This window comes from Centroberyx affinis, unplaced genomic scaffold (assembly GCF_046629955.1).
Source record: "Centroberyx affinis isolate AG114_WGS23_722 - 3 ecotype Tasmania unplaced genomic scaffold, CSIRO-AGI_Caff_v1 ptg004449l_1, whole genome shotgun sequence".
In the NCBI taxonomy this organism is placed as follows: Eukaryota; Metazoa; Chordata; class Actinopteri; order Beryciformes; family Berycidae; genus Centroberyx; species Centroberyx affinis.
In genome coordinates this window covers 19,933-34,361 of record NW_027282118.1, presented here as the reverse complement: position 1 = coordinate 34,361, position 14,429 = coordinate 19,933, and the positions used below count along the sequence as shown (strand labels likewise).

The following is a 14,429-nucleotide window of genomic DNA, read 5'->3' as shown; positions in this document are numbered from 1 at the left end:
TGCAGCTCATGCAGCATGATCCAAGTGTTCTGAAGCCAAACGATCGCACTGTGGGTCCAAAAGTCCAATATTTACCTCATTATGTCCTAGATTTGCTGCACTTGTTCTGCCAACCGTCACTACATGTGTCGGAAATATTGCAATTACGGGTAGAGCGCATTTAAACGACCCAATAAAGTGGTAAATACAGTCAATGTCAAAGATTTTGTTTTTGTTCTGTGATGTTGAGCTCCAATTTACTTGAAATTTTTTCACTTGTTCTTGTATTTTGTTCTCGAAAGTAAGGCATTATGCCAAATATGCCTTAACTGTTTTGAAAAGAGAGAGGAGTAACTCTACACAACAATGTCTGTCTTGAGCAATAAAACAAAGTTAACTCCCCTTAAGTTGTATGTAGTCTTTTACCCTAGAAAATCGATAAAGAATCAGATCGCAAAGAAGAATCCAAACAGATATAGGCACTATGGCTTCCACTGCTGCTTGCTATTCCACTGTTGCACTCACTGTCATTTAAATTCATAAAATGTAAAGGTAATGTAAATGTAAAATGCTGATCGAGGTTTAAGGCAAAGCTCAATCCGGCTGAAGGTCTCCCTCATGAAAAAGTCACTTTAAATTCTGATGGGTTTCCCAGTTCGTCCCCCTGACACTGGTAGGAATTTATCGACTGATTGCTCATACATTTTCATTGCATCTCTGTTCCATTCCCATGAGTTTGTTATGCCTTGAATAACAGAAGAGAGAGGGGGAGCTGATGTTCAGTGTGGAGCTCTAACTTGTTAAACTGATTAACATATACTTAGTTGGTATTTTACCCATCTATAATTAAACTCCATTTAATACCTCATGCAGGGTGGCCTTGTAATTAAATTCCTTTTTGAGAAATGTAATGATCAGCATTTAGGAAAATGATTCTAATGAATATCATCCCGGCTGCTGGCGCAGTCAGACGTTGCGCATAATGGGGCAGGGGACAGAAGCGTTAAATGGATTGTGGATACACACAAGAGTCCTCGGCGGCTGGTGGTGAATAATTAATTTCGCATGTAAGAATCATTTTCGGCATCGCAAATAGTGTGCAGTTTGTGACATTTCTTTCTACAATTAGTGAAATAATCTGCCTGGGCTCCTCTGTTGCGGTCATAACTTGCGGTCATAAAGCTGCGCTGGGCAAGATTTTTATTAAAAAATACACCGATCTTATCAGCCTAAATCCCTAAGTGGGATGTAATATAGAAGAGCATCCCATCCCCCCTAATTGAGTGTCTTTATATGCACATTAACACTGAATATGAGCCTTATCCTGACTAATGTCTTAGGATATGGTGTTTACATGGAATGATCAATCACCAATTTTTTCATATACCTGTATACATGGAGATATTCTAACGTTTTATAGTTTTCCCGCTGTGTTCATTAGCTTGTGACTCCATGGCAACAGCAGCTGCACTGCTCACTAAGCCCGACAATAAACAGCATATGGTGTTTACATGCCAGAATGTACCGGTTATCGACATATCCCAGATGGTATATTCAGGTTTTTTCATATTCAGGATATGGAATTATCCCTGTTACTGTAAATGGGATGAGGCGTTTCCATCCACCAACTGACATAAACAGTATATCTGAATATCTTGAATATAACCAGAATATTAATGTGAATGTAAATGTACTCATTGAATGGAAAAACAGTGTGTTCACCTCTGTGTTGTCTCTGGCAGATCGACATCGGGCTGATGGTGGGCAACAGCCAGGTGATCTTCGAGAAGGCAGAGAGCTCCTCCCTCACACTAGTTGGTACGTTCCTTACTTCCACCCCCACACTAGTTGATGTTGTCCGAAATTTCATAACCTCACGTCACCTCACAGTTGGAATTTTCACATTCCTCCGTCACATTAATGAATGTGGAAAATATCATAACTACTATTTTGTTGCGTGATTTTGAAAATCTAACATACAGAAAGTGGGTGTAGGAAAAGTCACGGAGGGACATTTTGAAAGCTGGGGTGTTTCAATGCTAAAATTCAAAATAACAGTCAGTCGAAGGGTGACTTGGGCTTTCTAGGAACATTTTTAGGACATCTTTAATTCAACAATCTATACCCCTGCCTTTACATACTGTATATTCTCCCCTATTTGTTTTATTACTGGATTATGTGTTCAGTATATTAGAGGCTGTGCCTGTGGACTCTAGCGTTCACCTCTGTCATGTTTTTTGCCTGTCTTTTTCTAAATCCAACATAGCTGCAGCATCTATTCCCTCCACAAGGTGGCAGTAGAGTGTCACTTTGGTCCAGTTGAAATCCAAACACCCAAACTGATATACTGTAAAGCCTTTCATATACAATACAAAAACCTTTCCACACTCTCCTTTATTCTACATTACAATAATATCTTTGCATTTGTATTTTTCATGCCTTTCTGTCCAGACTTAACACATTAAACGTCCTCTTCCTACCTTGAAATATTATTGTATTATTATTTTAGTATTATTTGATGCTGTTTACGCATTTGCTTACCATATCCTCATATAGTTTACATCAGTTTGATACTACTTACTATGATATACTGTATACTATGAATTTGGATCATAGAGATTAGTTGGATAAACTATTTCTGCAAATGAAAAGGTGGTAAAGTGAGTTTTGGTAGGTTTACCCTCCGCTACATGCCTGGTTCTGACACTCAAAACATCAGCTTTTTTATCACAATTGCTCACTAACCAGTCCTCTATTCACTTTACAGGTAAGGCCAAGACCAAGGAGGCGCGACAGACAATCATCAACCCAGACTGGAACTTTGAGAAGATGGGAATCGGTGGCCTGGACAAGGAGTTCTCCGACATTTTCCGCCGAGCCTTCGCTTCCCGAGTCTTCCCTCCTGACATTGTGGAACAGATGGGTGAGAAACGACCTCTAGCTTCAATATTTCCTATCATGTCAAATAAATAAAGGTAATATTTTCACCATGATGGAGTGCCACGGATTTGTTTTGAGCAACGTACTGCTATACTGAAGAAGCTCTACGTCCCATTATTTCTTTCTTTCGTTGTACTTCCGTTATTCTGTTATTGGAGAGAAATTTATTTCCAGCTATATTTTCTATGGAGGAAAGATGAAAAAATGATACATAAAAGATATACAAGAATTGACAGATACTTTAATTTAAATTTTTGAAAGTCTCAGGTTATAAACGTCTCTTACCCTGCAAACAAAGAAATGTAACTATAAAAATATAGTTGATTGGATTACCTAACCTTACTTGAAATTGAATGTGCTGATATTCCTGTGGTACAAAAATGTAATATAGCAGTAATACAATGGAGGAACCAGTTGCAGTCTGCTTTACCAACATAATGAACTCCTGAGTACTACAATCTCTCACTCTCTCTCTCTCTCTCACTCTCTCACTCTCTTACACACACGCATACAGCAATAATAATATACTTTTTTTTATTGCTTTTATCTCTAGAAATGATTTAGAAATACATTTTGATCTGGCCTCTTCTCCCCCAGGCTTTGAACACATAACAATATCTTTAAAAAAAATATTGCCCTCCTTAACGTACAATCTTCCTTTCTCTTCATCTCTCTTGCCTTCCTTGTTCTCTCTCTGTCTTGACTTGTTCCTTCCTGCCTCTCGTCCTCTCCCCCAGGTTGTAAGCACGTGAAGGGCATCCTGCTGTTCGGACCTCCGGGCTGCGGTAAAACCCTGATGGCCCGGCAGATCGGTAAGATGCTCAACGCCCGGGAGCCAAAGATCGTCAACGGCCCCGAGATCCTCAACAAGTACGTGGGAGAGTCCGAGGCCAACATCAGGAAGCTGTTTGCAGACGCTGAGGACGAGCAGAAGAGGGTGAGACAGCAGCACATCCTTCATATCCTGGGTTTTATATCTTGGCTTTGTCTCCCACTGCTTACTGTAAAGCTGTTTAGAATTCATGCCTGGCATTTTCATTGTTTATCTTATTGGATTTTATTTATTGTAGTTTTATTGTCTGTGAAGCATCTAGTAAGTCTGTTTTGAAAATTGCTATGGAAATAAAATCATATCACTGCTGGTACTATTACTACTACTGCTACTATTAATACTACTACTACTATTAATACTACTACTATTGCTACTATTAATACTACTAATAATAATACTATTAATACTACTACTACCACTACTACTATTAATACTATTACTACTACTACTACTACTACTACTACTATTAATACTACTACTACTACTACTAATAATACTACTACTACTACTACTATTAATACCACTACCACTACTACTACTATTAATACTACTACTGCTACTATTAATACTACTACTACTACTACAACTATTAATACTACTACTACTACAACAACTACTATTAATACCACTACTACTACTACTACTACTACTGATTGATTGATTGATATGTTTATTTGAGTGTCCTGCACCATTTATGGTGCCCAGCCCATATGGGCTTACAAGACACTAGACAACAACAACAGTCAGGATGGCCACATGACACATCATAATATACAGTTCCACAAATTCAAAAAGAGAACACTTCATAAACATTCAATTTCCATGACAGAAATGACCTATGTTGGATACAATGTTCTCTGTCTTAGTTGCCATGCATTTTCTATAAATCTTGCTAAAACAAAAATCTCCTCATTAAAGAGCCAACTCAACATATCACCTTCAGACAACCAAAACAAATCAGGGTTCTTCAACTGAATTTTTTCAAATAGGTGATTCCTCAAATCGCTGTACATAGGACAGTGAAACATAAAATGAAATTCATCCTCAACAACACCAAGATCACAGAAAACACATAAACGCAGCTCTTCAGGAATACCTTTATATCTGCCTACCTCAATTGCCAGTGGTAAGGTACCAGTTCTTAACTGAGCACATAAGGACCTCTGCCCTCTCTTTAAATTAAATGTTATATAAGGTTCTGTGAAGTAATCTTCTACTATTAATACTACTACTACTACTACTACTACTACTACTACTACTACTACTACTACTATTAATACTACTACTACTACTACTACTACTACTATTAATACTACTACTACTATTAATACCACTACCACTATTACTACTATTAATACTACTACTACTACTGCTACTATTAATACTACTACTGCTACTGCTACTATTTTTACTACTACTACTATTAATACTACTACTACTACTATGAATACTACTACTACTACTACTACTACCATTAATACTACTACTACTACTATTAATACTACTGCTACTACTACTACCACTACTACTACTGCTTGTACCACTACTACCTCTGCTGCTGCTACCACTGCTACTAATAATAATAACAAATTTAATTTGTATAGAACGTTTGCTGATTGACAATATCAAATATGCTCGTGTTTCATTAACAAGGTAAGAGAAACTGTAAATGAATAGTGTCAACCTTGGCTAGTTGAATTCAACTTTTCAATACAAGCACCTTTCAGATCAATTTTTGGTGTGAAAGGCATTCCTGAAAATTACAAATGGACCATGAAATGAGTCCTTACCTCCCCATTCCTCTCTGTCTCCCTCCCCCCCTTTTCCTTTCTTTACTCTCTCCCTCTCTCCTATTACAATAAGTCTCTCCCTCCTCTTCTGCTCTCTCAACTCCCCTTCTCTCTCTACCTTCCTCTCTCTTCTATCCTTTTTCATTCCTTCTACCTTTCTCCTCACCCCCACCTCACTCACTGCCTCTCTCTTTTCATCCTCACCTCAATTTTTCCTCTGTAAAATCTCCATCTTATTTCTCTATTCTCTCAGCTACCCAAGCTTCCTCTCTCTTTTCTCCCTCTCTTTTCTCCTCTTTTATGATACAGTAACATACAATACAGGACAATAAAACTTGAGCTGAAGGCTTTACTGATGCACACAACACACACACACACACACACAGCAGACTCACTAACCCCCCTCTGTCCTGTCCTTCACCTCCCTCCCAGCTGGGAGCTAACAGCGGCCTCCACATCATCATCTTTGACGAGTTGGACGCCATCTGCAAGCAGAGAGGCACGGGCGCCAGCAGCACGGGCGTGCACGACACCGTGGTCAACCAGCTCCTGTCCAAGATCGACGGAGTGGAGCAGCTCAACAACATCCTGGTCATTGGTGAGTCGCATTTAGAGGAAGGTGTTTCATCACAGTTATCCCCACCTTTTAGACTGATATATTGGGCTGATATTGGACAGGCTTGTGGTCCACTGCCGATATGATGGAGGATCCTCCTTGACCACAGCTACAGAAAAACACTCTTTTCTTTGCACATTTTATTCAGTAATTACATTTTTCAAGTTTCCCTACTTTTGAATAGGTTTGGTGGGTCACACTGCCTTAAAGAATACTAAAAGAATTTCATCATTCTGGGTTTCAGTGGAGAGTTTTAGTGTCCCATGATGGCCTAAATGCTGATTCATAGGCTTTGGCACATACACTATTTGCATATTTTGGAATTTTTTTGGCGTGAAAATGGTCAAATTTGAAAATCGCCACAAAATATCAGCTGTCGGCATCTTCATTATTCACATCTGTATTGGGATCAGCTTTCGAGCCCTAGTTATTACCAAATAAATGAAGTGTAATGAAATGAAACGTAAACAAAGAATTTAGACAGCGTGAGACATCCTCGCTGCTTTATTGGCAGAATTGAGAATTAATCTGTTCATTTGCTCGCTGTTGTGATAAACAAAAAATAATGACGTTCCCTCCGTCACCTCTGCCTCTGATAAACATGAAACCATGGCAAATGAGATCTGAATTGTTGAATTAACGGTTAACATGCCACTATGCCACGTGCCTCCAAAATGTGTTTAGAAATAAGCAGGTGGCATGTCAATACTGCTCCATACTATGTTCTTCTTGCCTCCAGGCATGATCCATATATTGAGTATACATATGGTATAATATGATATAATAATAACTTAATTTTGTCTATTCGTTCTCCTGTTCTTGATATGCCTCTGCGCAAATGTCACCGTGGCAAATTCCTGTAAATCTATTCTATTTGATGATGAACGGGCAATCAAACAGCTCTAACTCCCCTCTCTCTCCCCCTCTCTTTCTCTCTCTCTCCCCCCTTCTCTCTCTCTCTCTCTCTCTCTCTATCCTCTCCAGGTATGACCAACAGGCCTGACCTGATAGACGACGCCCTGATGAGGCCCGGCAGGTTCGAGGTCAAGATGGAAATCGGTAAGAATCCTTTATCTCTATCTAGTTAGAATCCCACCTCCATAGTGGGATTCTAACTTTTTAATCTAATATTTTGAATATTTCTTTCGCCATCATTCCCACCCTCTCATTTCCCCTATTCCCTTCCTTCCCCCTTTCCTCCTTCCTCTCTTCCTCCTTCCTTCCCCCCCCTCTCCCCTACCTTCACTCCCCCCGCCCCCCCCTCCCCTCGACCTCTCCTCGTTCTCACCGTCTCCCCTCCTCCTCCTCCTCCTCCGCTTATGTCTCTCCGTCCCCGACCTCGCCCCCCCCCCCCCCCCCCCTCCAGGTCTCCCTGACGAAAAGGGGCGTGTCCAGATCCTGACCATCCACACCAACAAGATGCGAGGCTTCGGCCTGCTCGCCGTCGACGTCGACATCAAGGAGCTGGCGTCCGAGACCAAGAACTACAGCGGCGCCGAGCTGGAGGGGCTGGTCAGGGCCGCCCAGTCCACCGCCATGAACCGACACATCAAGGTCAGTCGCCGACCAATCACACGATGCCTTAAATTGGCATAGTAAAGTCGGAATAGCAGGGTCGGTGGTCTTGAATATTGATGCTGGACTTCCCGGATCAAACTGTTTTGAGGTTAGAATAGCCATTCCCATGCCAATACTTATAATTCATTTTATTTGTGACACACTTATGCCATCTCAGCTAGACATGGACAGAGGGCAGAGATTTGTTGTTCCTATAGCTTCATAAGCATTTTTGAGTTTTTCTACTTTTGAAAAGGTTTCATAAATTCAAATATTATAGAATTTTCTCAACACATAGAGGAGCCTGTAATCTTTCAGCTGAAGTTAAAACATTAAAATCACCAAAATTGGAGTTGCGAGGTTTTCACCCAACAGCGACAATATGTTAATTGTAGCATAATAATTCTGATGCAATGTGTGTACAGCAGATGGAGAGACCAGAGGGAGCTATTTTAGCTATAGCTGTACTTTGTTCTGATACTGCTGTACAGTATGTGTGTATATATATGTTTTCCTTCCAGGCCTACAGTCTAGGTAGGCATGTAGGGATTGGACATATCGGGATATATCGAAATTCTGTATAGCGCAATACAAAAATGTGACGTAACGTATCGTGGGGCAGAAAAATGAATGGTGATATTAGCTCCATTTTATTCTGCTGTAGTAATCACAAATGAGACGCTTGGCCATCACAGTTTCACAAGCTCTCCATTGAAATTATATTATTTGAACTTTGTAATGGCATTTTTAAATTGTTGTTTACATTCTAGCGAGACAACGCCATCGCTAGAAAGATTTGTGGCTCAGAAATAAACAGAATTCAGACTTTGCTGTCATTGAACTTTTATTTATGACATTGTATCGTGGTTGTATTCAATCGTGAACCCCATATCACATATCGAATCATATCGTGAGATAAGCATATCGTCCCATCCCTAATAGCTTTACACTGACCTGATGCCAGTGCGTGTGTGTGTGTTCCTCTCCAGGCTACATCTACAGTAGAAGTGGACATGGAGAGGGCAGAGAAGCTGCAGGTCAGCCGGGCTGACTTCATGGGATCCCTCGACAACGACATCAAACCAGTACGTACACGTTCTTTATGGAGTCTGTCTTTTAAACATGGGTCCTCCCTCTCCTTCACATAAAGAAAATAAAAGAACGTTAGATGAGGACCGTTTATATTTTCATCAGAAAGGTTCAAATCCCTCTAAGCACACTTTCATACACAGAAAAAATCAGAGCCAGTCCTTAACCCTCGTCCCCTTGTCCCTTTCTCCAGGCTTTCGGTACGAACCAGGAAGACTACGCCAGCTACATCATGAACGGCATCATCAAGTGGGGCGACCCCGTCACCCACGTCCTGGATGACGGGGAGCTGCTGGTGCAGCAGACCAAGAACAGCGACCGCACACCGCTGGTGGCCGTGTTACTGGAGGGTAAGACGAGGAACCGACACACTGTACGCACCCACACTGTCCTAGCTGTTGTTGTCGTTGTTTCTGTGGAGAGGAACAGCTGAAAACCACCATCTACTGCAATGCATCTGTCAAACTGGTTGTGAAATACATTCTGGTATATTCCTGTGAAGTGATCTTCTTCTAACATCCACTTATATTCCCTGTAAATTCCCTGTCTCACTTTCAGAGGGCTGAAATAGAAATAAATAGCATTGCATAAATAGCGTTAAAATGCCAGAGGCTCATCAAGGTTAAGGGCGCTTCAGGACATAAAAAGCATCAGTTTCACCGTGCAACTTGGCTGCCTGTTACACACACACACACACACACACACACACACACACACACACACACACTCATAGAGTACACCCTTGTATAAGTGCCAGCCATTGAAGAGAGAAATCCCCTTTCATTTCTCCTACATCACTCCGGTGTCACTACTGCGGAAACGTCTTTGTTGACAGTTTTTACAGTAGTTTTATCGTCTCTACCCACCCTCCCTCTCCCACACACACACACACACACACACACACACACACACACACACACACGCCCCTCTCCAGGTCCCCCACACAGCGGGAAGACAGCCTTGGCAGCTAAGATTTCAGAGGACTCCCAGTTCCCCTTCATTAAGATCTGCTCCCCGGACAAGATGATCGGACACTCGGAGATCTCCAAGTGCCAGGCGATCAAAAAGGTGGGCAGCTTGTGTTTAACCACAGAGAACGACAGAGCACACACTTTCGTTTAGAGCAAAGGCTCATGGGAATGTTTATTCTCTTTTATCTATCTATCTTGTCTTGTTTTATTCAATTGAAAGCAATTTTGTTTCTAAAAAGTAGCAACTGTAGTACATATATTTGATTTATTAGTTGTTATTATAACACTGTAATTGATTTATATGCACTGTGATATATGTTTTGCTTCCATTGCATGTATGTCTGGACTATCAATGTCAATATCTCCCTCCATCCCTTCCTTTCTTTCTTCCCTCCTTCCTTTCCTCCTTCCTCCCTTCCTCATCCGCCCACACTCCCCTGCTTCCTCCCGTCCTCCATCCTTCCTCTCTTCTTTCTCGCTTCCTTCCCCTCTCCCTTCCCCTTTGCCGTTGCCTCCTACTTTCCCTCCGTTATTTCCTTCCTCCATCCCGTCTCCCCCTCTTTTCCCTCCTTCCTTCATTCCTCATCCTCCCACACTTCCCTACTCCCTTCCGTCCTCCATCCTACCTCTCTTCCTTCCTTCCCCTCTCCCTCCGTTTACCATTGCCTCCTACTTTCCTTCCATTATTTCCTTCCTCCATCCTGTCTCCCCTTCTTTCCTTCCTCATCCGCCCACACTTCCCTTCTTCCTTCCGTCCTCCATCCTACCACTCTTCCTTGCTTTTCCTCTCCCTCCCCTTTACCGTTGCCTCCTACTTTCCTTCCATTATTTCCTTCCTCCATCCCGTCTCCCCTTCTTTTGCTCCTTCCTTCCTTCCTTCCTTCCTCATCCGCCCACTCTTCCCTTCTTCCTTCCGTCCTCCATCCTAACTCTCTTCCTTCCTTCCCCTCTCCCTCCCCTTTGCCATTGCCTCCCACTTTCCCTCCATTCCCTTCCTCCATCCTGTCTCTTCCTTCCTTCCTTCCTTCCTCATCTGCCCACACTTCCCTACTTCCTTCTGTCCTTCATCCTACCTCTCTTCCTTCCTTCCCCTCTCCCTCTGTTTACCATTGCCTCCTACTTTCCCTCCATTATTTCCTTCCTCCATTCTGCCTCCCCTTCTTTCCCTCCTTCCTTCCTTCCTTATTCACCCACACTTCCCTCCTTCCTTCCTTCCTTATTCACCCACACTTCCCTGTTTCCTTCCTCCATCCCGTCTCCCCTTCTTTCCCTCCTTCCTTCCTTCCTTCCTTCCTTCCTTCCTCATCCGCCCACACTTCCCTACTTCCTTCCGTCCTTCATCCTACCTCTCTTGCTTCCTTCCCCTCTCCCTCCGTTTACCATTGCCTCCTAATTTCCTGCCATTATTTCCTTCCTCCATCCTGTCTCCCCTTCTTTCCCTCCTTCCTTCCTTCCTTCCTTCCTCATCCACCCACACTTCCCTGCTTCCTTCCGTCCTCCATCCTACCTCTCTTCCTTCCTCTCTCCCTCCCCTTTTGCCATTGCCTCCTACTTTCCTTCCATTATTTCCTTCCTCCACCCTGTCTCCCCTTCTTTCCCTCCTTCCTTCCTTCCTTATTCACCCATACTTCCTTCCTTCCTTCCTTCCTTCCTTATTCACCCACACTTCCCTGTTTCCTTCCGTCCTCCATCCTACCTCTCTCCCTTCCTCTCTCCCTCCCCTTTTGCCATTGCCTCCTACTTTCCTTCCATTATTTCCTTCCTCCATCCTGTCTCCCCTTATTTCCCTCCTTCCTTCCTTCCTACCTTCCTCATCCGCCCATACTTCCCTACTTCCTTCCGTCCTCCATCCTACCTCTCTTCCTTCCTTCCTTCCCCTCTCCCTCCGTTTACCATTGCCTCCTAATTTCCTGCCATTATTTCCTTCCTCCATCCTGTCTCCCCTTCCTTCCTCCCTTCCTTCCTCCCTCCCTCCGCCCCAGGTATTCGACGACGCCTACAAGTCCCAGCTCAGCTGCGTGGTGGTGGACGACATCGAGCGTCTGCTGGACTACGTCCCCATCGGCCCCCGCTTCTCCAACCTGGTTCTCCAGGCTCTGCTGGTGCTGCTGAAGAAACCCCCGCCCAAGGTCAGAGTTCACCCGCAAGCCGGAGTTATCCTATTTGCATAAACCGCACATTCTTATCCAAAGCCATTTGTAAGTGTGAACAGTAGACTAGGCGAGCCATCACGACAATTAATAATCAGCACCATACGTTATATTACCTGTTTTATTGCGTATTTCATATTCTGTTTTTGTGGTTATATTCTATTCAAATTTTTTTTCACCGATGCTATTACTTTTGCTGCTGCAACGATCTAATTTCCCCGCGGGGATCAATAAAGTTTCATCTCATCTTAAAGTGTAGATAATTGAATTTTGATTGAGATCTAGACATGAGGGTTTGGTTGTACCATCGCTGTCTGTGTCCTCACTGCATTCGCTATTTACAATTTCAGCATTTGGCTTCTAAAGTAGAGCCACAGCAACTGGAACAGTAGATTGGTAAATCCTACAACCAGCTAAGATAACTGCCAGTGTTAAAACTCTGAGAGTGTAGAAACCAGCACTAAGCCAGACACCCATCAGAGTCCATTTAACACTTTAGATCGTTTTGAAGAGGCTCCAGTCGGCACTTTTCAACTCCAAATAAGTGTCGCTGAAAAATCAATACTTGAGAATTAACACTTGAAAATTTGAGCAGTAGGAGGATGTCTGTACTCCCTCTCTCTCTCTCTCTCCCCCTCTATAATAACTAATAATAACAATAACAGAAACAGAAAAATCATTTTTGTCTGTAAAAGTGCGTTTTAAGACGTGACTTAAAAGAAGATACAGTTTATGTTTTCTGGGTTTTTGTTTATGATTTTCTTAAGGTGTGGCAGCTGATTTGCATCTCTCTCTCTCTCTCTCTTTCTCTCTCTCCCTCTCCCTCTCTCTCCGCAGGGCCGGAAGCTGCTGATCATCGGCACCACCAGCAGGAAGGACGTCCTGCAGGAGATGGAGATGCTGGACGCCTTCAGCACCACCATCCACATCCCCAACATCTCCACCGGGGAGCAGCTAGTCGACGCCCTGGAGGTACACACACACACACACACACACACACACACACAGATGCTCACATTGCACACAAGTCAGAAAAAGTCTTTAAAAATTCACTAACTTGAAAATGTCTTATTAAATATAGTTACAAGACATCTTATTTGTTTACCAGAAAAAACACAGAACAGGCTTTTCAGAACTTTCTTTACCTGTGTTCAATTGGAAATGGTCTGTTTTTACCAGCTGCTTGTTTCTTTATTCTGGGCTATTAAAAGCTATTAAAACCCTCTCGAATCTGCCTTTGTGGACGCTGCAGACGCCTCGGTGACGTCTTTGTTGTGTTGTTGTCGTTGTCTAGCTGCTGGGGAGCTTCACGGAGAAGGAGCGGGCCAGCATCGCGCACCAGATGAAAGGGAAGCGAGTCTGGATCGGCATCAAGAAACTCCTCATGCTCATCGAGATGTCACTGCAGGTATAGCTACAGCGCAGCGGTGACGGCCCAGTGAGAGGAGGAGCGGTTATTAAAAGCTCCCGACAAAAAAAAAAAAACCTGACAGCCCTGTACAGTATGATAATAGACAAGGAGAAGTAATAGTACCGGATCTACACCAGTGGACCCCCCCCCAGTGGTGCCAGGCACGGTTGCTAGGAGACTTCAGTGCCTCTCTGTATTGACTTCTACATATTTGACTGTTTCCTCTGTCAACAGACTGTTCAATCTCTCTCTCTCTCACTCTCTCTCTGTCTCCAGATGGACCAGGAATACAGAGTGACCAAGTTCCTGTCTCTGCTCAGAGACGAGGGGGCGTGAGTACAAGCGCTCTGCACCAATCAGCTCGACTGTCATGCCTGCCACTCATCCTCCACCACCCAATAGCCTCCCTCTTTTTTTTCCCCTCATCCTCATCCCTGTTTATTTACCTCCTCCATGACCACCCAATCAGCTTGTTTCTTTGACCATAGACCCTCTTACATCTCTACTCATCATTTCCATAAACATCCTTGACAGAATACACTCAGAATGTGGCTCAGTAATGTCACACAAGAATACATACTAATGGCTGCCAATTAGTGCCCTCTTCTCACCTTACTGCCTTTATTTTGCAATCACCAGGTTGAATGAAGGCGATCAAATCCGCATTTAAGCTGTCGGTCACTGACTGTTCACTGGTAAGGTCAACAACACAGCGATGAGACTAGTGACTGTAGGTTAGGAGTAGTAGTGACACACCTGTAGCTATGCTAGTTACCTATTAGGTTAGAATCCACACATTTATTTTCCATGCTGTTGTGGTTGTAGTAGCAGTGGTAGATCTCTCAAATCAGTGGTTTCATTATGTTTTAGTATCTAGTACCTTTTCACACTTAAAAGCACAGCATTTACACTGAGGGTACAAAATATTAGGACCGCTTTCCTAATATGGAGTTTCACATTGTTTTGCACAATCCATGTTTTACTCATTTTAGGGCTTAAAAAGCCTTCAACCTACCTCCTCCCTTCCATCAACATTTCCCTTTCATGCCTGAAAAGGAGGTGAATTTGTGATATTTTGTACACTCAGTGTATCT

General features: G+C 42.9%; 1 protein-coding gene across 1 annotated transcript in view; it reads left to right on the top strand.

Annotated features, from left to right (window-relative positions):
• The window catches only part of LOC139665101 (vesicle-fusing ATPase), a 42,707-nt gene extending 28,702 nt beyond the window's left edge, over nt 1-14,005 (top strand). Inside the window, exons 8-21 of the mRNA XM_071544067.1 lie at nt 1,722-1,797; nt 2,747-2,902; nt 3,657-3,856; nt 5,974-6,139; nt 7,142-7,216; nt 7,524-7,711; nt 8,704-8,799; nt 8,997-9,153; nt 9,738-9,871; nt 11,757-11,903; nt 12,762-12,896; nt 13,219-13,332; nt 13,612-13,667; nt 13,975-14,005. Of these exons, the coding sequence (XP_071400168.1) occupies nt 1,722-1,797; nt 2,747-2,902; nt 3,657-3,856; nt 5,974-6,139; nt 7,142-7,216; nt 7,524-7,711; nt 8,704-8,799; nt 8,997-9,153; nt 9,738-9,871; nt 11,757-11,903; nt 12,762-12,896; nt 13,219-13,332; nt 13,612-13,667; nt 13,975-14,005 (1,731 nt within the window). The remainder of the gene's footprint in view (nt 1-1,721; nt 1,798-2,746; nt 2,903-3,656; nt 3,857-5,973; nt 6,140-7,141; nt 7,217-7,523; nt 7,712-8,703; nt 8,800-8,996; nt 9,154-9,737; nt 9,872-11,756; nt 11,904-12,761; nt 12,897-13,218; nt 13,333-13,611; nt 13,668-13,974) is intronic.
• Nucleotides 14,006-14,429: the final 424 nt, after the last annotated feature.